The 27,227-nt window shown below is 34.1% G+C and overlaps 3 protein-coding genes and 1 pseudogene across 4 annotated transcripts; 1 reads left to right on the top strand and 3 right to left on the bottom strand.

The window, feature by feature from the left end:
• The first annotated feature begins 2,084 nt into the window (after positions 1 to 2,084).
• Positions 2,085 to 3,772, top strand: LOC132042917 (cell wall / vacuolar inhibitor of fructosidase 1-like). The gene is made up of 2 exons (XM_059433422.1): positions 2,085 to 2,507; positions 3,411 to 3,772. The coding sequence occupies exons 1-2, from the start codon at positions 2,220 to 2,222 to the stop codon at positions 3,621 to 3,623; spliced, it is 501 nt and encodes a 166-aa protein (XP_059289405.1). The 5' UTR covers positions 2,085 to 2,219; the 3' UTR covers positions 3,624 to 3,772.
• Positions 3,773 to 6,118: 2,346 nt separating this feature from the next.
• LOC132042916 (DELLA protein RGL1-like) lies at positions 6,119 to 9,036 on the bottom strand. The gene is made up of 2 exons (XM_059433421.1): positions 7,561 to 9,036; positions 6,119 to 7,200 (listed from the first exon to the last, which is right to left on the bottom strand). Exons 1-2 carry the CDS (start codon positions 8,456 to 8,458, stop codon positions 6,494 to 6,496), a joined length of 1,605 nt encoding a protein of 534 aa, XP_059289404.1. The 5' UTR covers positions 8,459 to 9,036; the 3' UTR covers positions 6,119 to 6,493.
• Positions 9,037 to 18,689: 9,653 nt separating this feature from the next.
• On the bottom strand, positions 18,690 to 19,910 carry LOC132042907 (putative ubiquitin-conjugating enzyme E2 38; annotated as a pseudogene).
• Positions 19,911 to 22,364: 2,454 nt separating this feature from the next.
• LOC132042922 (putative ubiquitin-conjugating enzyme E2 38) lies at positions 22,365 to 25,175 on the bottom strand. 2 transcript variants are annotated; one of them, XM_059433426.1, is made up of 2 exons: positions 24,858 to 25,175; positions 22,365 to 23,518 (listed from the first exon to the last, which is right to left on the bottom strand). In XM_059433426.1, the coding sequence occupies exons 1-2, from the start codon at positions 24,910 to 24,912 to the stop codon at positions 22,545 to 22,547; spliced, it is 1,029 nt and encodes a 342-aa protein (XP_059289409.1). In that variant the 5' UTR covers positions 24,913 to 25,175; the 3' UTR covers positions 22,365 to 22,544. The 2 variants fall into 2 exon arrangements, with proteins under 2 accessions (XP_059289409.1, XP_059289410.1); XM_059433427.1 differs by lacking the exon at positions 24,858 to 25,175 and adding an exon at positions 23,780 to 24,234 and having other exon boundaries at positions 22,365 to 23,537.
• Positions 25,176 to 27,227: the final 2,052 nt, after the last annotated feature.

Genomic DNA, 27,227 nt, shown 5'->3' with positions numbered 1-27,227 from the left:
ATCAACCACTAGACATATATTACATCACGCAATGATCTGATAATATCGTCCAATCAAACAAGTAAGAAGAGCCAATCATGCAAACACTAACTATAAATTAACCCAAAAAAAGAAGAGATAAGAAAAAGGCAATAATACATTCCACTTTCATGAGAATAATGAAAGGAAGCATTATCTCTTATCAATATAATGATGGATGTATCCGTCAACCTTGTAATTAAATATGTCCATTAACTTTGATTCTAAATATATTTATACAATTACAATTGTATTTAAGATATATAATTTCTATTAAGTTCCTACCGATCTAGTTACAACAGGAGTTAATTAAAGCAAATACTAGGATATCTCACCTGAGATTTTATCTTTTTCTAGAATCCTCGTCTGACTTATTATATTGGATTTGTAACCTCTAATAGAGGACGGGTTAATTAAAAAGAAATGAGATCTCTTGCATTTTTATAATTTGAATTAAAGAAAATTACTTTTTCAGATCTCTTATGTGTTTTTTTTTCCAGATCTTTTATACGTAAAAAATAAAAATCACTTGTAAAAGGATCATAAAACTAAAAAGAGTTTGTAAATGGCTAAAAACTCATTTCTCCCGTTAATTTAGGTGGATCAAGGTAAATTAAAGATACTTTTCGCTTGTATGAATTTACCCTTTGCACTACGTTATCATAAAATTATTTATTTTGCTCTTTCATTTCAATGTCAAATTTTCTAAAATGTCATGTGCAACTTGTCTTTAAAAACTTGTTAGCCTAGAAACTTATTAATCCTGCTTGATTCATCCTTATCGACCCGCTTTCTATGAAAAGGTATCACAAGGCTTATATTTCAGACTAACAAACTTTCGAAAAATGTTTGCACATGATACCTTACGCAACATATGTGTCTTTTTCCCATCGTAGAAGGGCCAGTGATGCTTTTAGGTTTGTGTACACTTTGGTGGTTCCAAGTCTTATCATATAGAGTATGATTGAAGGCATAATACTTACGGGATTCTTGAATTTGTATACTCCAATTATTTATTCGGTACATATTTAAATTATTTTTAGTTCTAATAATCATTCAATACCTTGCTATTTGGGATTAGCTTTTTCTTGGACAGCCTCAACTGAAGGAGGTGTAATGCACTCACTGTCACATAATTTTTTGTTTTACTGTCACGAGTTTAAAAAAGAGTGTATTCACACTCTTTAGCATATCAACATCCGAGGGATAAAAACCTATCAAACTACCAAGTTCAGAAAGATAATTACAATAAAAATAGTTCAAATGTACATACATCAAATAAACGATGTCAAGTTTAGTTCGAAGGTCTCGAGGGATTATGCTTGTGATTTAATGATCTAATGGCAGCGTGGCTTCTTTAGAAACTTGCCCTTTCTACAAGCGAGACAGATTCAACGTTTAAATTTTGTGAGTTCAACTATTAAGATTCTTAGCACTGAATTAATTATGTTCGTAAAATTATAGACTCATATTGAATGTTTATGGCAAATTTTAGTAAATTTTTACATATTACCCCTTCCGTCCTAATTTAATTGTCTTGTTTTAATTTTTAGATTTTTTCAAAAAAATCATTTTGTATATTTAATAAGTTGATAATTCAAACATTACCATGAGACGGATTATACCTATAAGATTAAATGAATATTGTAGTATTTTATACATTAATTTACACATTTTTTAAAAATCCCTTTTATTTAACTTATTGTCAAGTTAATGACTTGGGTGGAACGGAGGGAACATTAATTAAGAGAGGTTTTACCTATTTTATCCTCATAACCGACGAAGACTAGCATGTTATATGATTGAAACACTGCTTTAATAGGAAGTGTAAAATGTTATTAAAATTGTTATGAGATAAGCTTTAAAAATATAATGGGTTATCTTTAAGAATCATTTGTATTTGAACAATTATAACATCATCTCATAATAAATAAAAATCAGTAATTAATTTGAAATAATTATTTTTTAAAAAACACGACAGGTAATTTGAGACCGAAGGGAGTAGAGCAATGATTTAATCATCCAAAGGCATCCATAAACCGGCTTCTTTACACACTCTTCTCACCCACAAGCCCGAACAAGCCCCACCGAGAAACAGAGAAAGAGATCAGCACGCAATTGAATCCATCCATCTATATAAAAAAACTCAAACAACCTCATATTTCACAACACCAATTTCTCCATATAGAAAAATCAAGAAAATGAAGAATTTGATTTTCCTAATGATGTTTCTGGCCATAGTACTACAAACAAATGCAAATCTAGTAGAAACAACATGCAAGAACACACCAAATTATGCACTCTGTGTGAAAACTCTGCGCTCAGACAAAAGAAGTGAAAAAGGAGACATAACAACGTTGGCACTAATAATGGTGGATGCTATTAAATCTAAGGCTAATCAGGCTGCAAATATGATTTCTAAACTTAGGCATTCAAATCCTCCAGCAGCTTGGAAAGATGCCTTAAAGGATTGTGCCTTTTCATATAAGGTAATGTAAAATTATGTTATATATTTCTTTTCTTTTGGGATTCAAAGTATAGTATATATATATAAAAGATATTGTGTTAGTTAATTCTCCTTGAACAAGGGTAGCTACTTCCCTACCTAAGGTCACTGGTCTTTTAATCTCAGCACACTTCCATTTAAATGGTAGTAAATGTTTTCTTTTTACTTGAAGCAATTAACTTTTAAATCTTTAAGTATAATTTAAGTTTTATGACATTTTTATAGCCACTATAAATCTTTAATCTCATAACTCCTGTTTTCCAAAGTTCCGCATTTTAAAAGGACCGTATGTACTTATCTTATACTTATTCTGGCAATAAATTTGTCATAAAAGATTAAATTATAAAGATCAGTCAATATTTTTATAAAAAAAAAATTAAGAGGTGTCAATATGTAATATATATACTTAAAGAAATATTTTTAGCTAGTTATATAATGCATTTTTTCAATGAAGGGGTGTTGATTGACACCCTTGAAGGACATGTGGCTCTGCCACTGCATCATGCGCCAAAAACCTTTCTTTTTTAGATTCCAAAAACCTTTCTGTTTTAGATTCTGTCTAATTAAATTACGCCATGTAAATTGAAATGGAATGAAATGAAAAGATGCTCTCTGTGTTCAATTTATGTGATGTCTGGTCAATTTGAAATTTGTGGTTTTAAATATATTATAAAATTTGTTTGGCTACAAAAATTTTAACAGTACATAGACATGTCATAATATTTTTGTGATTTTAAAATTTCTCCTCAAATGTAAAGTTAATTATTTTTAAATATAAACATTTGTCAATTTTTTTTAATGGGAAAAATGTCATTGGAGAGAATATCATAATAAAAATGTACTAACAAAAGATCGCATATTTTATTTTTATTATTCCAACCAACAGGTAATATTAACAGCAAGCATGCCAGAAGCAATTGAAGCATTAACAAAAGGGGATCCAAAATTTGCAGAAGATGGAATGGTAGGTTCTTCAGGAGATGCACAAGAATGTGAGGACTATTTCAAGGGTACTAAATATTCACCACTTTCTAAATTAAACTCAGCTGTTCATGAACTTTCTGATGTTGGTAGAGCTATTGTCAGAAATTTATTGTGAATTTTTGTGACGTGTGTAACTCTTTTCTTTCACAAAGTGACAAGTGTAGTGTACCCTCTTAATCATCACAAATGTATCATGACGTAATATATATTTACAAGTGTAGCACGTATTCTTATTAAATAGTAATGTTGTCCCCTTTTAGATAAGTCTTCCACTAGTGCTTTTAAATAGTAATGTTGTCCCCTTTTAGATAAGTCTTCCACTAGTGCTTTTATAACACTAAGAGTATTTAAAATATACTGATACGACTGATTTAAATTTGCCTGGTGTATCTTATAAATTTATCTGTGATTTTATACCTTCTACCAAAGCGATATAAATTTAATCCCATTTTGGATTGAAATTTATGCACTAATACCATACCAAATCTCTATTAGTATTTAAAATATGAAGGAATGCCTGTATTTATTTATTTATTTATAATTCATTGTCTTTAGTAAAATGAAGGAATTAATTTAAAAAATAAGCTGTGTAGAGTTAATTTAAAGAAAATCGCTTCCTACTACTTTATTTTTGGGGTTCAAATAAAAAATCTCTAGTTAAAGATGAAGGACTTGTATTCATTTTCATTTTTATGCTCGAACATGAGATTTTAGTTAAAGCTGGTACAAAAATTTCATCACATTTTATGCTAGCGCTCAAAACTTATTAGCTGTATATATAGATCTGTTATTCTGTTGTAGGTAAATAACCCAAATGTTCTAAACGAAAATAGGGGCAAACGTTTTTTTAAAGAAAACATTAAATACGAAATAAACATTATCATGCGAGTTTGTTAGATTGATTGTAAGCCTAATTGATTGGTGATGTTTCTTTCTCGAAAATGAAATGACTCAGAAATAGTAGTAGATCGTGTCACCATCTCATTCGCCCTTCTAATTGAGTCACATATAGTAGATCAGGTTCAAGAATTCTGTAACCATTTATATTATTAAAACATTTCATTAGCTTAAAATTTAAGTTTTCTTTTGATCCATCTGTAATTTTTTACATATTTAGTAAGTTGATAATTAAAATATCCTACATGATAAGTATATAACCACAAGATTCAAAGGACATTTTAATACATTATATACATCTTTAATTTAGGACCATAAGATTCAAAAGTCTCTCTTTATTTTTTTAAAATTTCGTGCCTAGTCAGACTAAAAACATTTAATTTGGGACGGAGGAAGTAGTATATATTTGTCTATACTGGTAGTCTCTCATTGCAAGTGTTGATCTATTAATTCACCTCCGGACAGTGTGTTCATCACTTCACAAACACAAATTTCCAAATTAAGTGTCGATTTAAAAATTTGAACAAGTAATTGAATTTGTTTAGTGATTTAAAAGATACCTGAATTGATTTGTTATAGACGAGAATAAAGTAACAACAATTAGTAATGAAATCAAGTAAATGTAAAGCAATAATATAATAAAATAAGCTTAACAAGAATTGAGAAATCTCTTAATTCGTTATTTCAGGTTGAAACACTCACCTTTAATATCTTCGAATACGGAATAAAAGAATATAGAGAACATAGAAAGTATGATGTATTGTTATATAATTTCTGATATTTTACAATAGAATGAAAATCTCTACTTATACTAGAGCTATAAGGTGCATGATCCACAAATCCTGCCCCCTTTGTTATCAAATATTAATGCTGCAATAAAAAGTAATTAAAAGGTGACAAAGGATAATAAAGCGTAATAAAAGCTAATAAAGGCTGGAGGAATCTTGGGGTATGTAACATTTCTATAATAGTTACATCTTGAATTGCTTCTTATCCGGCCACAGGTTTGTATATGGTGTCATCATGTTTGAATCACCACTGACTAGCCATCATTGACACGTGTCTCTTCCTAATTCACCCAACTCTTGACACCAATTTTTACTGTATACACTATTACTACGTGAACTTGATAATGAAATCCTTAGATTGATATTCTCATGCCTCTATCTCAAAACTTGAAATCGCCAACAATGAAATAAGGAATGTTCTATTCCATTAACCGTGGAAGCAAGTTTTCGTTTGTTACATCTAAGCATAGTTCTCAATGGTCAATGCATAATTGACCTCTACAAGGTAATGTCAAGTTTTTTTGGTACTTTTTCCACGAAAAATATTTTCTTAAAGAATGTTTCTTGATGTTTGATTGGTGAATGAAAATGTAATTTTTTGAGGAAAAAACTATTAAAATTTGGTAACGCTGTATGAACATGATCAAGGTTTATGAAAAGATACGAACTTTTAGTGCTAAAGACCGATAATGGTGTCTAAATATTGGTAAGAGCAAGTGATGTGAACATGATTAGGATGGATAAAAATTGACATTTTAGCGGTACAATGACGATGAGTAATTAATTAGTTTTTCAATTTAAAAGATTTAGTTTCGATAGCAGCTACTGCTACATCTAATACAAAAGGAAATTAATTGGAAATATCATTATATTTTGGAACAAAAAAGCAATTAGAGAACACTAAATTAAGTAGAAGACATGAATAGAATTTGGAAGTTGGACCCTGAAGTAATTATACAAAAAGGTAAAAAGATTCAAAGGAAAATCTATACATGGCTAGCTTCTAAAATACAAGTAGGGCATGTTAACTATCAATTAAATGAAAATAAGGGAGTTGAACAAAACATCTGTTTAAACACATAATAGTATATTGAAAAAAACAGGATTTTTATATTTAATGTTAAAGGGTGAGGTGAAGGTGAGCCATGGAGCTATATAGGTTAGGGATTTGAGCTGTGAAATCAACCGTTGATGCTTGTGTTAGTGTAGACTGCCTGCATCACACCACTTTTGAGTGCGACCCTTCCCCGACCATATATGAACGTGGGATGCTTAGTGCACCAGACTGCCCTTTTTAATGTTAAAGAGTGAGATAGGCTCCACGAAAAGCGCTTCTTTTGTGAAACTTCCATACAGAAAGTGAATTCAGAGGAGTTCCCTTCCAGCCAATTGCTAGAAAATTTCCATTCATTTCAAGCGTGAACGAGTTCTCACCACTGAATTTTTCCATCGCCATTTTCGCTTGGTACAACGACGAGTCACTCAGTTTCATTTCCTCCATTCCGAATCGCTTGAAGTACTTCCTCCATAAGTCAATTGTTACATGCCTAATTGTCCTTTCCTTCCCTTCAACCGCTATAACGTTCCATATTCCATGCCACATAAACTCTGATTCCATAGCCGATCTAGTTGATTCATCATTTTTCATATAATCTTCGAACACATCGAAGAACGCACCGTGATAGAACAAAGTTTCAATAAAACGGTTAACAAAAATCGGAGAATTATGATTTGCCTCAACTTCTGCGATAACCATTATACGAGGATTCAGACCTTTGATAAATCCCATCAAGAAATCCAATTTATCTTGTTGCATCAACATATTGGCGAGAAAAAATGGCGAGTAAACTGCAATAGCTTCCTCAGGATCGATATCTAACTCTTCTCTCTTGAGATCCAAGATATCTTCTACTGCAACAATCTTGAAAGAAAATGGAAAGTCGAAAGACTCAGCAAAGTTCATTAGTCGTTTACCCGTCTCCTCGATTTTAGTCCTTGATTGAGCACCTACAACAACAACATACACAGTGAGATCCCACATGTGGGGTCTGGGGAGGGTGGGGTGTACGCAGACCTTACCCCTATCTTGTGTAAGGTAGATTGGTTATTTGTGATAGACCCTCGGCTCAAGAAAAGGGTTTTTCAAAAACAGGTAATTTGAAACACTAGAGCAAAAGCTATGATGAAAATACTATAGAAAAGAAAAGTATTGACAACAAAAATAGTAAAGATAACCCTAGTGAAAGAATCAACAGTAGTAATAAGATAATATAGACTAATAATAATGATACTGATAAGATAATAATAGATTAATAACAATGATACTGATAAGTAGAAGAGGGAACAGACAAGTTGTCCATTGAGCACCTAATAAAGCAGTTATCTTAAGATGCTCAAGAGGATTTTGAGAGTTTCGTTGATGAGTTGCAAGTGCTTGCATCAAGATTGTCCATTGCACTCCCATTTTAATTTCGAGATCGATTATATGAATCTTTTTTGAGTTTCCTACATTTTCCACTATAGCTTGAATTCCAGCAAATTTTGCCACTTGACATAAAGGCATATCCTGAACTGCAATCGTGCAAGCATTTATACTCCTTAACGCGTCCTCAAAATCTCGCATTCCATATATCCCCGAACCTTTCGTGCATTTTTTTCCGGTTTCCCTATCGACTCGTTCACGAAGAGCACGAGAGAAATAGTACACCAATCTCTCAACGGGATTTCCTCTTTTGGAACTTAAGTTATCACATTCATCTAGAAGCTTAGTCGCGCGATCAAACAATTTCTCCCCAACTTTCTCTGCAGAAGCAAGAAGGCGTTCGACGAGCGCCACACTTCTAGAATCTTCCTTTGATAGGCTTAACAATGAACTAGCAAATGGATGATCAATAATACTATGTTCAGTGGATTGAATGAACTTTTGTCCACCTAAATGAAGAATTTCGTCTGTGGACATTTTACGAAGTACGCTTGGTGTGCGTTCACTTTCACTAGTTTGGATCATAATCTTTTGTCCCTTTAACTTTCTGAATCCATTTCCATAGTCTTTTAATATGTTAAGTGAAGAAATCAATGGAGATTCCTTCTTCTTTTGTGGGACATAGAGATTAACTTTGTTTGTTTCCTCTTCGACGTCGAAATCCCAATCATCAAAACTCACAAAATCTTCATCAGAAAGAAGTTTTTTCTTACTTGTTGCATCTTCTTCATCTTCTTGATTCAATACAATTCCATTCGAAAACCAGCTGATTTCATTTTCCATATTAATATTCAACTTTGGAGATTTGCGGAATCAATTTCTTGATAAAAAATGCAGATTTTTATAGGATTTTTAGTATGATTAGAATAATAGGAACATTGGTGGCATCAAATAATCGATGTTTTTCATTTGAAGAAAGACAAAATCAAGTGGTAGTAATTTCGGTGACATCAGTAACAAGAAATTTTAGCTGTCTCTCTCACACATATATAGCTGTGCACCCGAATTAGTCCAAAAATGAATAAACCGATATGTGTTTCAGAGGCGAATCCAAAGTTCAGAATGAGTGTGATCTTAAAAAACTTATATGCTTTAAGTTTTTTGACCGTATGTTTACATAGTTCGAACCCAAAGCAATGAGCTTAGTTGAACCCACAAAACGTGTCATAAGTCCGCCTCCACATATATACGAGATGATATCTTGGTTTTTTTCCCCATCCTGCTGGTTTTGTCGCCTACTAGTCCCAACCAATTTGTACTAGTCAGCTTTGGACCGAAGATTGATGATTGACCGAACGTGCTTTGGTAGCTTGTGGTGGAGTCCTCTCTGACGAATTGCCTCTATTATTGAGGGAATGATCGAGATTAGTAAGAGCATCCTTAGGGATCGTATAAATCAAAAGCTGAAATACTTAGAGAATCAACTAAAACTTTGTCGCATTTCTCATTTGGTTTATGGTTTACTTTGAACCAACTAATAAGTACATTAACACCTAAAATCTATATCTATGTATAATATAAAGCTAGGCATAGATAAGGTGATGTGACACCTCTCTATGGCCTAGAATGCTATTTATCTTTTTTCTCTTTTTTTTTTTTTTTTTTTTTTTTTTTTTTGACATTTTTCCTATTTTTCTCATTTATATTCTATGTAAAAAAATAAAAAAAAATAAAACACTTAAAAGTCACTTAACTAATATTTAATTCTCTTAATTATGTTAAATATGCCACGTTATAAACTGAAAGATACTTTCATTCCCTTAAATACACATTCACTGCTTTCTTATTCCTTAACCGTTTGCTCCACATCTCTAATTAACTAGACCACGTAATGGGTAGTAATGCTTGTACCTTTTCACATTCTTTGCAAGTAACTATTTATAATCTACATCCAATTTATATTTGCAAGATCTTGGAAATATTCGAATTGGAATTGGACGCACAGAGAGATATATTTAGATAGTAGAAGTATATTAATAAATCTGTTCAACCATCTTCTTTACTCTAAGCGTAGGTGTCTTATTTATGTTGGGAATAAACCCGCCACAGAAATAATATTCACGATATTAACAGCGGAATAATAATGTAGCACCGTGATATGGTTAATCAACAAGAATAAAAAAGAGCGATAATGACACCAAGATTTTTACGTGGAAACCCAAAAGGGAAAAACCACAAGCCGAGAGAAGCAACTGATATCACTATAGCAAGGATTTTACACTTTGTAGGTCTGAGTAAAATACTCCAAAGACCACTACACACTCAAAAGAAATTACCCTCTTTTAAGATTTTTACCTCACTACAATATCGCTCACACTCTTTATTTTTCCTCACAGACTATTTTCCTACCTATGAATGCCTCACTCTTCTTTCTCTCTTTGTTGGTATAGAAATGAGAAGCCTGAAGGCTTCTATTTATAGGGAAAACTGCCTCCCTCTTAACCAATCAAAATGAAGGAAACATTTGCAATTTGCAATTGCAAGATGTCGTGACATAGTCTTCAAGTGGCCAACTTGTTAGTCCCAAAAACATGTCCAGACTTCACTTTTCCTTTCTATCAATTTAATGGATATGGACCTCTTCAATCTCCCCCTCCAGACCCATTCACCGGAATGAGGTAACACCAGGTTTCTAGTTTGAGTGCATCTCGACAAGTTCCTTGCATAGATCGAACTTGTCTCTTGGTACCAATCTTGGTCAGCATATCCGAAGGATTCTCAGATGTAGGGATCTTTTTGACCTGCATAGATCCGTCCTCTATCTTTTCCCGAACCCAGTGATGTCGCACATCTATATGCTTTGTTCTTGCATGGTACATGGAGTTCTTGCTCAAGTCTATTGCACTTTGACTGTCACAATAGACGACATACTCTTTCTGATGCAATCTAAGCTCTTGAAGGAATCATTTCAGCCATATTATCTCCTTGCCAGCTTCTGTAGCGGCAATGTACTCTCTTCAACAGTAGAAGTGCGACACGAAAACTCGCAACTTTGATTGCCATGATATAGCTCCCCCGAAAATGTGAACAGGTATCCAGTAGTAGATTTATGAATATCAAGATCACCTACCATATCAGCATCTGTGTAACCCTTCAAGACTGGATTAGATCCTCCGAAACACAAAGAGTCTCCAGTAGTACCTCTCAGGTACCTAAGTATGCACTTGACTGCTTCCCAGTGTTCTTTTCCAGGATTTTCAAGAAATCTGCTAACAACACCAACTGCATGAGCAATATCAGGTCTAGCATATCATTGCATACATCAAGCTTTCCGACTGCTGACGAATAAGGAACTTTAGCCATGCCCTCTTTCTCCTCCTTTGTCGTAGGACACATCTGCTTGCTCAACTTTAGATGACCAGGAAGAGGCGTGCTAGCGGGTTTAACACTCTTTATGTTGAAGCGTTCTAGAACACATTCAATATACTTCTGCTGAGATAGCTACAACTTTCTGCTTGTTCGTTCTCGAACAATCTTCATCCCTAGAATTTATTGTGCTGGGCCCAAGTCCTTCATGTCAAATGACTTGGATAGATCTCCCTTCAACTTGGCAATCAGCTCCTTGTCTTGTCCTACAATTAACATGTCATCCACATATAACAACAAAATATTAAAGTTGTTGTCAGAAAATCTTTTGAAGTATACACACGGATCAGAATAAGTCTTTGTGTAAGTTTGACTTTTCATGAATGAGTCACACTTCTTGTACCACTGCCTTGGTGCCTGCTTCAATCCATAAAGACTCTTATTCAATTTGCACACCATGTGTTTTTTCCTGTTACTTCAAATCCTTCTGGCTGCTCCATATAAATCTCCTCTTCCAAATCTCCGTGAAGAAATGCAGTTTTCACGTCTAATTGCTCCACTTTCTTCTGTTCGAAGCCTTTACCACCAATCGAGCTTTGTATCTGAGCAGCTTGCCATTTCCATCTTTCTTGAGTTTAAAGAACCACTTACATTTGAGTGATCTTTTACCCTTTGAAAGTTCAACCAACATCGTGCCATTTTTACGTAGAGAGTCCATCTCTTCTTGTATGGCTTTCATCTATGGAGTCTTTTCTTATATGGGACAACACCTCCTTCGGACTTTTTATCCCCTTATCAGCGATGAGGACATTCGAGGAAGGTACTTGGATGTTATGCGTAAATGCCTTTCGATCTCCTTAGGTTGAGATTCTTCTTCTTCCGAGTAGGTACTCAATTGCTCGGCATAATTATCAAGTTGCTCCCCCTGCTCAAAGAATCTCGTCAGATTGCTCCCCTTGCTCGGCAACCTCGCCGGTCATACTTTTTGCATATCTGGGATGGTTAGAAGGAATGGTAATAAGATTAAGGACTATATCATTCTTTCCCTTCTCGACGGATGAATCAGTCGGGGACTAACTTCACTTTTTCGGAAGACTACGTCTCTGTATCTGATGACCTTCTTCTTTAAAAGATCTCACAATTTATACCCGAAATTTTCATCTCCATATCCGATGAATATACAGGGAATGGATTTATCATTTAGCTTTGTTCTCTGCTCCTTCGGTACCTGTGCAAAAGCTCTGCAACCGAACACCTTCAGATGCGAGTAGGACACCTCTTTATTAGTCCAAACTCTTTCTGGTATGTCAAACTCCAATGGAACTAATGGACTCCTATTGATCGTCGTAATAGTCGTTCGAATTCATTTCACCCGAATGACTTAGGCAGTTTAGCCATTCTGAGCATGCTTCTCACCTTCTCAACAATGGTGCGATTCATTCTCTCAGCTACACCATTGTGTTGTGGAGTTCCAGGAACTGTCTTTTCATGTCTGATTCCATGGCTTGAACAATACCCTTCAAATTCACTTGAAGTGTACTCACTTCTATTGTCACCGTGGAGACGCTTTAGCTTCGACCAGTCTGCCTCTCCACCAGAGCATGAAATTTCTGGAAAATTTGAAACACCTGATCTTTGTTTTCAAGATATAAATCCACAATTTTCGTGAAGCATCATCATTAAAAGTAACAAAGTATTTGTTACCGCCCATCAATTCTATCTCCATTGGACCACAAACATCAGAATATACCAAACCAAGCATATTCAATTTTCTATCAGACTATGTCTGAAATGAGACTCTATGCTGTTTACCAAATAAACAATAGTCACATGGTTTTATCGTTGTACCTTTGGCAAAAGAAATGAGTGATTTCTTGGCAAGAATTTTCAATCCTTTCTCGCTCATATGACCCATTCTTTCATGCCATAAATCTACAGAAATCTCATCTTGAGCCGCATTCAATTCACGTAGGCATATTTCTGCATTTGTCCTGTACAAGGTGCCACGAGCAACTCCTTTTGCAATCACCAATGATCCCTCGGTGAGTCTCCATTTTTTATTGCAAAATAGTTCTCGTATCCATCTCGGTCCAAAGCAATTCCTGAGATCAAGTTCAACCTCAAATCAAGTACATGGCACACATCCTTCAGAACCAATGTGCATCCGACATTTGTCTTAATACAAATGTCTCCGATCCCCGCAATCTTTGAGTAACAGCTTCTTGGCAGATGATGCATGTATGACCATTTAATTTTTCTACATTTAAAATTGTAACCTTTCAAAGTGTAATGAATTAGCTATTATAGTGGACCAAAACGTCACTACGAGAAAGTATAGAAATTGCAACAGCTCTTTTGACAACAGAAAAAATATAGTTGGCAAAAGATAATATTTGACAACAACTTAGTTTTATTGTTGGCATATATGATGAATCTTAAAAATGAATTTTTTTTGGTTGCCAAAAATTTAATTTTGTTGCCATATAGTATTGACTATTGTTGCAAAAAGTACTTTTAGCGACAAAAAAAAAAAAGTTGTTGCACGTCATTGCAATAACATCTCGTGAAAAGTTTATGCAACAATAAAAAAAATGTTATTTTCTTTCAAATGCTTTTTTACAATAAACGGTAGTCCTATCTTTTTTGTTGTCGAATGTCTGCTTTCTTGCGGTGCGTTTATAATTGTTCCGTAGATTAACCAAGATTTAGTTTGCATTCCATTTACGTTGCTGGAATCTAAAGTGTTGCATATTCACATGCATTGAATTTCATAGGTGTGCATTGACTTCATAGGTAAATGTGAATATGCATTGAATGTCACGGGTAAATGTATGATTTCCGTTGATAAATGTGTGAAAAGACTAATCATTAAAATATTATATAAAGCCAAGAAAGAGTTTCATTTCCCTGAAGTCTTCCTCCATATTTGTGGGCTCTAAAGTTTCACAGGTTTTCAAATATTCTCTACTCCTAAGCAGCTTTTTCTCAATGTCAAAGTTAAGGCTATTGAAATACGCTATGATTTTTTCTGGATTCGTCGAAGGATCTTCTTCTCAGTAATCTACTTAAAGATGCAATGTAACTATTTATTTTGTTTTTCTTTTAATTGTTTTTAGTCTTTTACCCCATGTAATATATTTCTAGCATCATACTCTAGGAAGATTCACTTTTTGTTAGATGTATAAAAGGGTGTTGTTCGTATTGTTGAAATAATTTTCATCTCCTACAAACTTCAATCCATGAAACTGCATTTGCAAAGAGTCAAAAATATTATTAAATTACTCAACGAGGTATACACGTGCAAAGCACGTGCTCATTGTTATATCCCATTTTAATCGGAGTCAAAATGATTTACAATATTCCGGTAATTTCGGAGTTAATTAAAATTAAAGAGTCGCCACCTAATTATTTATGGTGAATTAGGACACCTAAAGTTAATAAAGTGATTGTCTAAAGTTAAACTCCGTTTATGGTCTACTTAACTTAAGATTCTAGGTAAGGGTTCAATTAATCTAAAGGGAAGGTATTAAGCACCCTTTAAGATCCGTTAAAAGACAGTTAACCAGCCGGACTTGGAGCTAGATTAAAAAGGCTAAGTGGGTAACTAAGTTAACTTTGGAAAAAAGAAATAATTCGTACTCCTTAGATTGATGGAAGTAACAACACTTTAACAAAATGACTCCTGATTAAGAGTTGAAAAATGGAAAAAGCTTCAGATTTCCAAATACATTTTGTATAAGAAAGTAGTTAAGGTCAAAAGAGGACCAAGGCCAAAACATTGCTCTAGATTAAAGATGGTCTACTACCATACTTGTTATTTTGAAATAAATGTTATTCTTGAGTTGAAAGGCCAAAGTTGATAGAGTGAACTTACTGGCTTTCTAAATTAAACAAGGGACTAAAAGCCAAAAAAACCAGTTAGCTTAATTCATTTGACACCAATGACATTTTTGGGTAGGAAAAGCAATTAAGACTCGACGAAAATCACATTCTTGACTAAAGGTAACACATAAGTGAGCAAATAAGTATCTTAGTGTTGACTAAAAGAAGGACTTTACATAATTAAGTAAAGTAAAGCTATTAACAACTAATTACCAAACACAAATAAAATGACGATCACACTAGCAAATAAGCAACATTAGGGAATAAAAAAAAGATGAAGTAAAGCCATATTTTGGCTCCTGTAGAAAAGCAAAGTTTTTGGGGTTCGCCGTTTGACTCGACCCTCTCTTCGGATGTATATCAAGGAAGAAGAGACGCAAAGGAAGATGCAGATGCACATTTCGGATTTAGCAGCGATATTGAGTCATAAAGTGGGACTCTTCGGCTCCGGTATGCCATGCAAAAATAGAAAAGAGAAAAATAGTCAGAGTAGGAATCTGGTTATCAATAACACATGAAGACGGGATGAGAAATCACATTGTCTTTAATTTTTAAACAAATAAGAAATTAAATATTCATATAACACTTGGATAGGAGCATGTTATCAAGTACAGTAACTGAGGAATTTAAGCAAATTCTTAAAATGCTTACACTATATCAAAACAAACATTTTTTTTTTTGCACGATCTTGGAAGCACATTTTTTTGCTACTAAAGAAAGTATTTCACGTTAACATATGGAATGATTATGGAGGATGGACAAAGTAAAATGTAAAAAAAAAAAAAAATATATGACCACAGTTAGATGCACAATGCACTACCATATTGAATAACACACAACTTCCGTATTACAAGATTTAGCATGGTGATATATACCTTGTATTATCAGGAAAACTAAACAGAGTCCATTTTTTTTAATCTGCATATTTCTCATGGCTTGACTTATACCAGGATGAATTAACATGTAGATGTAAGCATAAGAGACGAACTCAGTTTAAACCACAACATTACTGTTAACATTTAGAGGTTCAAAACAGTAGCTAATTTCATGACTCAAGCACAAATAAATCTGAATTTAATAGTACCTTATAAACATGATCTTTCTAAGTGAATCATAGAATTTTAACTGAAGAAAAAGTAAGAAGAGGACCGCATTTTACCTCTTCTGGGTCCAGTGAATGGAGACGTCGGGGCCTCGAACTTACCCTCTCGTTATGAACAGATTCGAAACTAGAGTGGGATGAGTTTGAATACCTTTTTCGTGGCTAAAGTTAACCAAGAAAGAAAAGAAAGTTTTTGAAGATGATGAGAGTATTTTCCAGGAGTTCCCCTGGCGGCTAAAAAGTATGAACATATTTATAGGTAAAAGTGACTAGGGTTTCAGTTTTGAATTCGAGATTTTTGGCTCGAAACCAAAGTTAAAGGAGCCGTTTGAATTAGCCCGTGAATGAATCTTGTGCTCAGATCTCTGAAAAGTCATTCTTGGCTTCTTGTTATATGTATATGTTGACCAAATATTGTGACAGAGAAGAGGAGAGAAAAGGTGAAAAAGTGAGAAACTTACTCTAAATTGGAGGGGCAATCTTCTGCCATGGATGGAGAGAAATGTTTTGTTGTCCAAAATAGAAGAAGGCGTCACTTTGAGGGTAGAAAAAACCCTAACTTTGTTTAGGAGATATGATGTGGGCTGCTGTATTTCATTTTTTTTTGAGTGCCCTTCTTTTAAGGGTGGTCTTTAAATTTTGCCCTCATATTTGAAATCTTTAAAATTTGCCTTTTGGCTAACACCCAATAGGTTCCGTGTTCGAACCCACGCGGAAATAAAATTTTAAAAAAATTCGCAAGGCGAGTTTAAATTTCGCTATCGCCGGACCAAAGATACTTTTGTTAAGGAATTACCCAAGTTATCCGGACCCAAGATACTTATATATGCTTGAGCAAAGGTAGACTTGGCATAAGTATGTCGGGTCCGGCATAACTTTGATAATTCCTTCACAAAGTTATGCGGGTCCCCAGGCATAAAAGTTTGCCCATTAAAAGTATCTTTGACCGGCATAACTTTGTGAAGGAATTATCAAAGTTATGCGGACCGCATACTTATGCCAAGTCACGCCATAAGGCATAAGTATTCAAGAAAAAGTCGATTCTTCACATAATTTTTAACTACATGCCCATCCTAATTAAAATAAACGAAATCCAAACTTAACAATATTAACACATCTCTGCCACGATTGATAACCTCATCATGAATTGCATTTGCACCGATCTATACCATTTCCACCCGGACAAGAGCATGTTTATTCTGTCAAGAAGTAAATCTTAGATAAAGCCAAAGACAATAATTACGGTGTAAGTAAGCTAGCTATAGATGGTCGGTCAAGCACACCGAATGCTATCCACAATGTCGAAACTTTAGGTCCTCCACGTGATACACCTAGCAAGCTTCCACAAGAATGATGAATATTTTGAACCACTTTTCCAGGATAGCGGGTAACAAAACATGCTATGACTTATCACTCAAATATTTATTTCGTTAGGACCCGCATAACTTTGATAATTCCTTCACAAAGTTATGCGGTGGGGGCATACTTTTAATAGGCAAACTTTTATGCGGATCCGCATAACTTTGTGAAGGAATTATCAAAGTTATGCGGGCCCGCATATACTTATGCCAAGTCCGCCCACAAGGCATAAGATGCGGTCCGCATAACTTTGGTAATTCCTTCACAAGTGTATGCCGTTGGCGCATAGCGAAATTTAAACGCTTGCGAATTTTTTTTAAAAATTTTGATTTGCGCGTGGTTCGAACCTAGAACCTATGGGTGTTAGCCAAGGCAAAATTTAAACATTTCAAATATGAGGGGCAAAATTTAAAGACCACCCCAAAAGAAGGGCAATTCTGCGAATTGCCCGCTGTATTTTGGGCAAAAATGGGCCAATTGGGTTGATCGAAAATAGTTTTGGTTTTCAAATAGTGGGCTGATTGGGTCACATTAATGGGTCCTTTTCCTCTTATCCTAATTCATTATTTGAGCTTCTTTATATCAATAACTTGGGATATACATGGAATAATTATGCAATTAGTAATTAATAGTAATAAGCTATAATTTAATGATACTAAGTTACTAATAATAGTAAAACTAAAAATATATAGGTAATGTAATAATAGAGTAAGAAATATTATCTATCTTAACTTTATGATTAATAAGTAATAAATAGGTAGTAATGTGAGGGTAATATTAAAATAGTAATAATGAAGTAACGATACTTTAAATAATTGCAGTGATAGTAATAACGTAGTAGTGAATAGAAAATATTTAGTTTATCAATAAAATTAAAAGCCCGGGAAAATAAATTGGAATAAAGGAGGGACAAAATTGGGTGTCAACACTCATATATATATATATATATATATATATATATAACAGAATCACATTTATTCTGAACCACCAACTGTAGATTTTGAATTCACCTCTAGCCAAAAGTTCATAGAGACTAGTCTTGGGTGGCTCTGAAGCAAGAATTTCTCTCAAAAAGGAAAAGAAATAACTAGAAAAACAACCCCAATTCAGCTTCATGAGAGCAGAGGCGGAACTACAGTTCTGCTTATGGGCTCGGCAGAACTCAATAGCTTTGTCTAAGATTCTGTATTTCTGTTTGAACATCTACGCAATATGTGTAAATAATTCATTTAGAACCAAGTTTTCTTTTTTTAGAATCCAGAACGCATAAACTCAAAATCCTTGCTCCGCCTCTTCATGAGAAACCAATTATCTACCAAAACAAAGGAAAAAGCTTGGGTATGAGACAGAATATGACCTTGTTATTGTAATGCTGAATTAAAGAGCATATATTGACATCTAAATCTGAAGTAACATTTCATTTTTTCCAGTTACTCTACTTGTTCTTTAATAAAAATTTGTAAAACATAATATTTCCCTCATTCAAAAATGTTCTTGATAAAGCCTATTATTCTCTGCATAAATCCACTTGATGAACTCTCTTTGTTTTTTCCTCTCTTCTTCTTCTTAGCTGGCTCCTTTGCTTTTTTTCTCGACCTGATTTGGAATACTTGAATTGCTTAACTTCTTGAAAGCCATTTGTAAATCAGCACACATTTTTTTCAGCTTGTTTTGAAAATCCGCTGTCACGTTTACACGGGATGAATTCTGGCTATTTCCTTGATACTGACCTACAATTGCCTTTCCATCACCATAGGCTTTAATAGCTGCCAATATGGACTCTCCACGTTCGCGAAAATGCTCGTAGGCAAAGGCCTCGAAATTTTTTTGGAGGCTCACAAATGTGACAAAGCATCGTTTTACAGGACAGAAAGAACACTTCCCTATTGTAATCTAAAGACTTCTCCAGCCAACTGTCGGACTTATTAATTTTTTCGCGTCCAGGCTCGTTGAAGTGAGGTTGATCATTGAGCACGAGCCCCTGGATCGAGACGAGGAGCTGAAGGACAGTAGAATTCTTAGTCCATTTTTCCGAATTGCTCCCAGACCAAGTGTTGATTAGGCTCAAACAAACATATCCCTCGGGATAAAGATTCGGATTCATATCATAGCCTCGTGACAAATAGTAAACTTTCGGAGGATGGCTCGGGTAATCTGAAGGAAACACTAATCTGAAGGAAACACTATGTCAAAGAAGAATAAACCGTCATGGTAAGGAGTCCCGGAGGCACCAACGATCACTGCTCGGAGCAAATCCATACGCAACTCATAAGCGCGAACGTAAATGGATTCAGGGAGATTTTTCTCAAGGATTTTCCATTCTTTCATGATGCTTCTGTAAGTAGAAGTGTTTCCATCATTGAAGCAATCTCTCTCCTTTTTGGATTTGTTTGATTTGATGTAATAATGGTCTGATTCATCTGATGCAACATCAAAATGTGAGAATTTCCTCTTTTGGCCCTTACCTGCATAAACAAATACTCTCAGTGCATGACATATTTGATCTATGTTACTCGGATTCTTCAAAAATGTCGACAAGTGCTGTCGGATCCTCAAAAGGTAGTGCATTTTTGGAGGAACCGACATGGATGCGGCAACATTTTTGGAGAGTCCGGGCAACATAGCCTTGCAATAACATAAATCATTTATTTTCCTAACATATTGTACATGCAAGTTCTAGCAAACAAAAATTAACATGAGGACAAACAGAGTTTTTCAAAAGTAAGCTAAGCATGTTAAGTGAGCTTATAAACCAAATGTAAGAAGTGACGGAGCTAGGAATATAAAGATGAAGGGAATTAAATAAAATCGAACTTGTGACTTGAAACAATTTTTGAACTAGCTTTGCCACTACGACGAAAAAAAAAAAATCCCTTATGTCGAGGGGATTCAAAAAAATCGAACTTGTGACTTGAAACCATTTTTGAACAACTTTTGCCATTACAATGAAATACTTCTCTTATGTCGAGGGAATTCAAAAGTTTATAGATACGAAAAAGTTTGTTTTTGACCTATTTATAAGTTACTAGGCAAAGTTTTTGTCAGCTATAGAAGCAGTAACACGTTGCGCAATTAAGATTAGGACAATCTGAAATTACATGTTCGAATTTAATGATTACAAATCTAAGTGGATAAAATTGCAGACAGAAAATCTATGAGATTACATGGACAAAAAAAACCCAGTAGATGCTCCCAAAAATAACCAAATGAGAGAAAAACTTCTTGTAAGATTACACAATGATTTCCAATAATTTTGCATAATTTTTTATGATAATAGCATATTTTCATATACTTTATATCAACCAAATTTGACTGCGCAAACATGTCAAATTTCACAACAAATGGTTTATTAGGTACGAATATACCACCACTGGTTGTGGTAGCCGTGGTGAGATGGACATCCACCTTTAATTTAACGGACCTTACACGGCGCGAATCTCAATTGATCTAGCACCAGAGCAGGTAAAAATGTACCAACATAAATTAATCCTTTTACGTTTTTTTTTCTTCACTTTTTTTGTTTTCCATCCAATATGTGCATGGCACCCACTTCACAGCATGACTAATATCCGCACCACAAAATTTGTGGTAAAGTACTTCGTGCAAAAGGTGATTCCATTCCCACAGTTTGAACCCGAGACCCCTTGTTAAATATGGGGATACTTATCACTCGACTCTAACACAACCTTTAATTGGTTGAATGTGATGTCAAACAATACAAGAAGAAAAGAAACTCAAAGAATTAAAAAAAGAAGAGAGAGAACCGTACTCATGGTTGTTCATGAAATAAAAGTGTTGTTAAACTTCTCTTCTTGTACTTCTTCTATGCGACTGATATTTGAAAAAAGTACTAATGAGTTAATTTAGATGATTATCACTTGGATAAGTAATTAGTTTCATAGCAATAAGAGTTTTTGTTCTTCTAGATAAATTATTTATCATGTTACTTTAGAACTCCTAATGTGTGTAAAACTCTTCAACAAGTCTTATTATTCTAATCTAATATACTAATAACTTTTTTGGTCCTTGGAGAAGAGAAAGAATAACGGAAAAGGAAAAAAAGTAATGAAAAGCAAAAGAAAAGGCAAAAATAAAGAGTGTAGTGTTTAACTTGGAAAGGGTTTTGCCTTTTACAAATATGGACAACGAATTATTATGGTTCGAAAGATTAATTATTCGTCTTACTTTTAAGATTTGGGTCTTCCAAATAGTTAATTTTTCCTATATTGTAAACCCTTGTTCTTGCAATCCAAATGAGGTAATAAGTAGGGATCTAGTAGCTCAGTTGGTTGGCTACCTGAGCTTCAACCTTATTGATGAGGGTTCGAATCCCACGTTGTAATCCCTCCCCATTTCCCCTTACCCTACCCCTAAGTAATAAAAAAAAGAATTTTAAAAAAATTAGGTAATAAATCAACAATGCACACCTTGCCCAAGTAGATCAAGCCATTTTTTATTTCGAAATAGATTTGAATAATTCAAAAGTATGAAATTATTGACATTTCACTTAATGGAAAAGATTTGATGTCACTAGCTGAAAGTAGAGGCGGATTTAGGGTGAGTTCTACAGGTTCAGCTGAACTCATTACTTTCAACTCGAACCATGTATGCATATGCTAAAAAAATAAAAATGCATACATATAACAATCATTCTGAACCCACAAACTCTGGATCATGAATTCGTCTCTGGCTGTAATTGGTCTGTACATGGAGACTGGTATTAGGTGGCTATGAAGCAAGCAATTCTCTGAAAAGGAAAAGAAATAACTAGAAAACTTACTTATAGTAACAGGCCAATCAAACTTGTAGATTCTCATTTGGTTTATGGCTTACTTTGAGCTGACTAATAGGTGCACATTTAACACCTTAAAATACACAACAATTACACATGCTAATTCTGTCTCAGCCACTACATAGCTGAAAATCGAGGCGGATTTAGGGTGAGTTCTAGGGGTTCAACTGAACTCGTTACTTTCAGCTCGAACCATGCATGCATGTACAACAAAACTAAAAAAAAATTCATAGAGATAATAATATCACTTCATTCTGAAACCACCGATTATAAATGTTGAATTAAACTCTAGTTGAGTATGAGACAGACTACTGCAATACTGACCTAAAGATCATATAATGACATCTAAATCTGAAGTAAACATTTCATTTTTGCTACTACTCTACTTATTCTTAATGAAAATTTTTAAAACATAATATTTCACTGATTCAAAAAATGTTCTTGATAAAGCCTATTATCCTCTGCATAAGTCCACTTGATGGCTCCTTTGCTTTTTTCCCTTTCTTCTTCTTCTTCTTAGCTGGATCCTTTGTTTTTTTGGCAACCTGATTTGGAGTATTTGAATTGCTTAAATTGTTGAAAGCCCTTTGTAAATCAGCACACATTTTGTTCAAATTCTTCTGAAAATCAGCAGGCACTTTAACACACGACGACTTCTGGCTATCTCCTTGATAATGACCTACAATTGCCTTGCCATCACTATAGGCTTTAATAGTCGCCAATATGGACTCTCCACGTTCGCGAAAATGCTCGTAGACAAAAGCCTCGAAATTCTTTGGAGGCGTGCGAATGTGACAAAGCATCGTTTTACAGGACAAAATGAAGACTTCCCTATTGTAAGCTAAAGACTTCTGCAGCCAACTCTCAGACTTAATATGTTTTTCGCGTCCAGGCTCGTTGAAGTAAGGTTGATCGTTGAGCACGAGCCCCTGGATCGAGACGAGGAGCTGCAGGACTGTAGAAGTTTTAGCTGTCCACATTTCCGACGAAGTTCTGCCTTTCCAAGTGTTGATTAGGCTCAAACAAACATATCCGTTGGTATAAAGATTCGGATTCATATGATAGCCTCGTGACAAATAGTAAACACTTGGAGGATGGCTCGGGTAATCTGAAGGAAACACAATGTCAAAGAAGAATAGACCGTCGTGGTAAGGAGTCCCCGGGGCACCAATGATTACTGCTCGGAGCAGATCCATACGCATTTCATAAGCGCGAACGTAAATGGATTCAGGGAGATTTTTCTCAAGGATTTTCCATTCTTTCATGATGCTTCTGTATGTAGAAGTGTTTGCATCCTTGAAGCAATTTTGTGCCTCACCGGATTTGTTTGATTTGATGTAGTAATGGTCTGATTCATCTGATACAACATCAAAATGTGGGAATTGGATCTTTTGGCTCTTACCTGCATAAAAAGATCAATACTCTTAATGGTCGTTTGGTAGGTAGCCAAAATTATACCGGGATTAATTTATCCCATCTCTTGGGATTATTTTATACCATCTAAAAGATGGTATAAAATAATGCCGGGATAAATGGAATATCCCACCTTTGGGATTATGCTTCATTTTGTACCGTGTTTGGTAGGAGTTATCTCACTTCCTACCAAACACGGTACAAAAAATTAGTGCTGGGATATCCCAGCCTATACCATGCACCAAACGACCCCTTAGTGAGTGACATATTCTTCTAAGATCTTTGTTGCTCGGATTCTTCAAAAAATGATGACATGTGTGTCGGATCCTCTAAAAGTAGTATATTTAGTTGGAATAAAAAATTAATGGAGCTGACACTTTAGGAGAGTCGGAGCAACTTAGACTTAGACTTGCAGTAACAGAAACCATTTATTTCCTAACATACTATACATCCAATGTTCTAGGAAACAAAAATAATGGTAACATGAGCATAAAAACAGTTTTGCAAAAGTAAGCATGTCAATTGAGTTATAAACCAAATGTAATTTGCCACTACAAGGAAAATTTCTCTTATGTCTAGGGGATTCAAAAGTAAAATTGTAAACTACTCTCCACAGAAATATATTCGTTCAAGAACGAAATGACTGATCTATTCACTCTATTAATAAGAGAGTTGATATATGTAAAACACAATTAATTAGTCATACAATGATTTCCAAGAATTTGCATAATCTTTTATAATAAGATCTCATATTTATATACTTTGTAAACCAAATTTGACACCGGAAACATGTTAAAGCCTCCCCCACGCTAATTATTTTGTACTTCACAACAAGATAGTTTATAAGGTATAAACATTATCAAGGGTTATGGTAGGATGGATAGGATTCTTCACCCTTAATCAAAGGTCTCAGGTTCAAGCCCTGGATTGAACAAAAATTGGTAGGGAAAGCTTCCCCTATAATAGGTCTTACCCGTTGCAAATACAAATTGGTTGGGCACCAAAGCGGGTACTCCACACCGGGAAACCAAAAAAACTGAAAAGTTTAAAACATAAGATAAACCTTTTATGTTTTTTTTTTCTTTTTTTCTTTTTTGGTTCTCCATCAAATATCTGGCACCCGTTTTCTGACCCCGATTAATTTGGATTCGCTTTGGGTCTCAGGTTTTAGGGTTTGAACTCGAGATTTCTGGTTAACGATGAAGGGATATTTACTACCCCATCACAACCTTTAGTGGTGTTGATTCATTGGTTGAATGTAATGTCAAACACTATAAGAAGAAAAAAAAATCAGGGAAAAGAATTAAAAAAGAGAAAAATTAAGGTACCTGAAGTAGTCGTACTCATGTTTGTTCTTTCAGCTTCTCTCTTTCTTTTCAGCATCAAATATTAAAGAGTGGTATTTGAAAAGTATTATGAGTTACTTTGGATGATTATCACTTGGAATATATGAAGAGTTCTTGTTCTTCTAGGTAAACTATTTACCATATAACTTTAGAACTCCTAATATGTGTAAAACTCTTCTACGAGTCCTATTTTTTTCCTAATATAAAAACTTTTGGTTTCTTTTGGGGTCATTGAAAAGCAAAGAAACGGCAAAATAGTGTATTCCTAATATAAAAAAAATTTAGTTCTATTTTGGTCATCGGAAAAAAGGTAGTGAAAAGCAAAGAGAAGGCAAAATAAAAGAGTGTCGTATTTGTTTCATTAAGAAGTCTTTCCATAAGTCATTAAAGGGTTTTGACTTTTTATTGATTTTTTTAAGAAGCAAATAATTGAAACAAATATGGTTATGCAGTATGGACGAAATTTTTTTGCCCGCATCGGGTGTTTACACCACCAATAATATAATTTATTCATGTGACCTTAAGGTGCACCACCAATAATCTATATATTTATATAATTACAAAATATAGGCTCGATATTAATATTTATTTATATCTCTAAAGCCAACATTAGTATTTATTTATTTTCTGATAATTTTGCCTTTTTGTCTAAATTTTAAATTTAGTTAATAATAATGAAAAGGTGTCTCGCCACATTAAATCATTGGTCACTTCCTGTCACTTCTTTAAGTTTCCTGCCTTCCTCTTTTTCATTCCCATGTTTTCCTTTCATTTTGTGGCCATAACAATCCCAAGGGGGTGCTCTCTCTCCTTTGTACTTTTTTCGACAAAATCTTAGTATGATACCCTTCCCCATTCTTTTTTCACTATTATGGTCCTCTCTCTTTCTCCTAACTTCTTCCCTTTCAATTTTTTCATATTTTCCCTTTTTTTGGCTTTATCAATGTGTTGTTTCTACTTTTATCCTTACTTTTTTCGTTTTTCCATTATTGTTGCTAATTTGTTTGTCATTTATCTTTTTCTTTTTCTTGAACAGTTACAACTTTTACCATAATCTACCATATATAAGACCATTATTATATAGTTCCATAATTCTTTATTACAGACAATAAAATGTACTTGTACCTATTGTCATATACTATATGACAGTCCCCCCAATACAAAAAGAAGATCCGAAAGGAGAAGCTCGAGTAAAACTGTGCAATACGGAATTGATTTCCAGAAAGAAAAAAACAAGAAGAAAAAAAAAAAGGAGAAACAAAGGTTTTTATTGCTAGATCTTACCAATGAGTTAAAATATATCTAAATAGAACATTATTGCTAACAAAATCGATGACTAATTATCATATTTAAGGACTATTACTTGTATCCAAAGCTCAAAAGCGAGAAGGGAAGAAAGAAATGTTTAAACTAGCATGACCGCGAGAAAAAAAGTAAGGATTTAAACCAGGGTGACATGTATTAAGGATGATTCTCAACAAGTTTTGACAGGAGATAATGAGATCAAGGACAAATAAAGAGATTACTTTGATTAATTGTCCAACTCGAACAAGGAGAATAATTTTCACTCTACTAATAAACATTACTGGTGTTTATATCAAATCATATTAATAACTTATCATGATTGTAATTTAATGAAATGAAAAACATTACTTAACCATGATCAAGTAAGAGTAATGGAACTTGAAATTAAAGTTAAACAAAAAAGAAAGTAACAAATATTAACATCAGAATAATTGTGTTTTGATTTTCTTTCCAAAGTAGTCTTACATTATATATTTGGTTTCACTTTTTGTATTATGATTTATTATTTAGCTCGATTAAGTTTATAAAAAGATCGAATTTGTTAGTTCAGATGTTGACCGCGCGAAGCGCGGCTACATTAACTAGTATAATTATGATAGGATGCATAGTTTTCATTCGCACTTAACACACAAGTCTCAAGTTCATTTTTTGGGAATAAAATTTTTTAGTAAAAAATATTTTCTCCTCTACTGAGTCGTATGTGGTACAAATTTAATTTAATCGGAGCTCTAAAAAATTAGTAGCAGATGAAAAACTTTTTTTTGTGTGGATTGTCCTTCAAAGGCACTTGTCTTTAATCTTTGCCCCTCAAATTGCTGGTCTTTAATTTTTGCCCTTCGCTTTATATCATGAGGTTTGGCGTTCGAACTCCAGCTCATTCAAAAAAAAAAAAAAATCGCAAGGCAGAGTTTCGTAGCAAAATTAGTCATATTCGGGCAAAAGTTAGGCCTTAAGGCAGATTTTAGTAAAAAAAAAAAAATAAAAAAATCCCTTAATGCAAACCTCTACCTTAAGGTAGAGTTTTGTTGTCTTATGCCTGAAGGTAAA

Source organism: Lycium ferocissimum, unplaced genomic scaffold (assembly GCF_029784015.1).
Source record: "Lycium ferocissimum isolate CSIRO_LF1 unplaced genomic scaffold, AGI_CSIRO_Lferr_CH_V1 ctg192, whole genome shotgun sequence".
In the NCBI taxonomy this organism is placed as follows: Eukaryota; Viridiplantae; Streptophyta; class Magnoliopsida; order Solanales; family Solanaceae; genus Lycium; species Lycium ferocissimum.
Note: the sequence above shows the minus strand (reverse complement) of the source record. Positions and strands in the feature narration are given on the sequence as shown.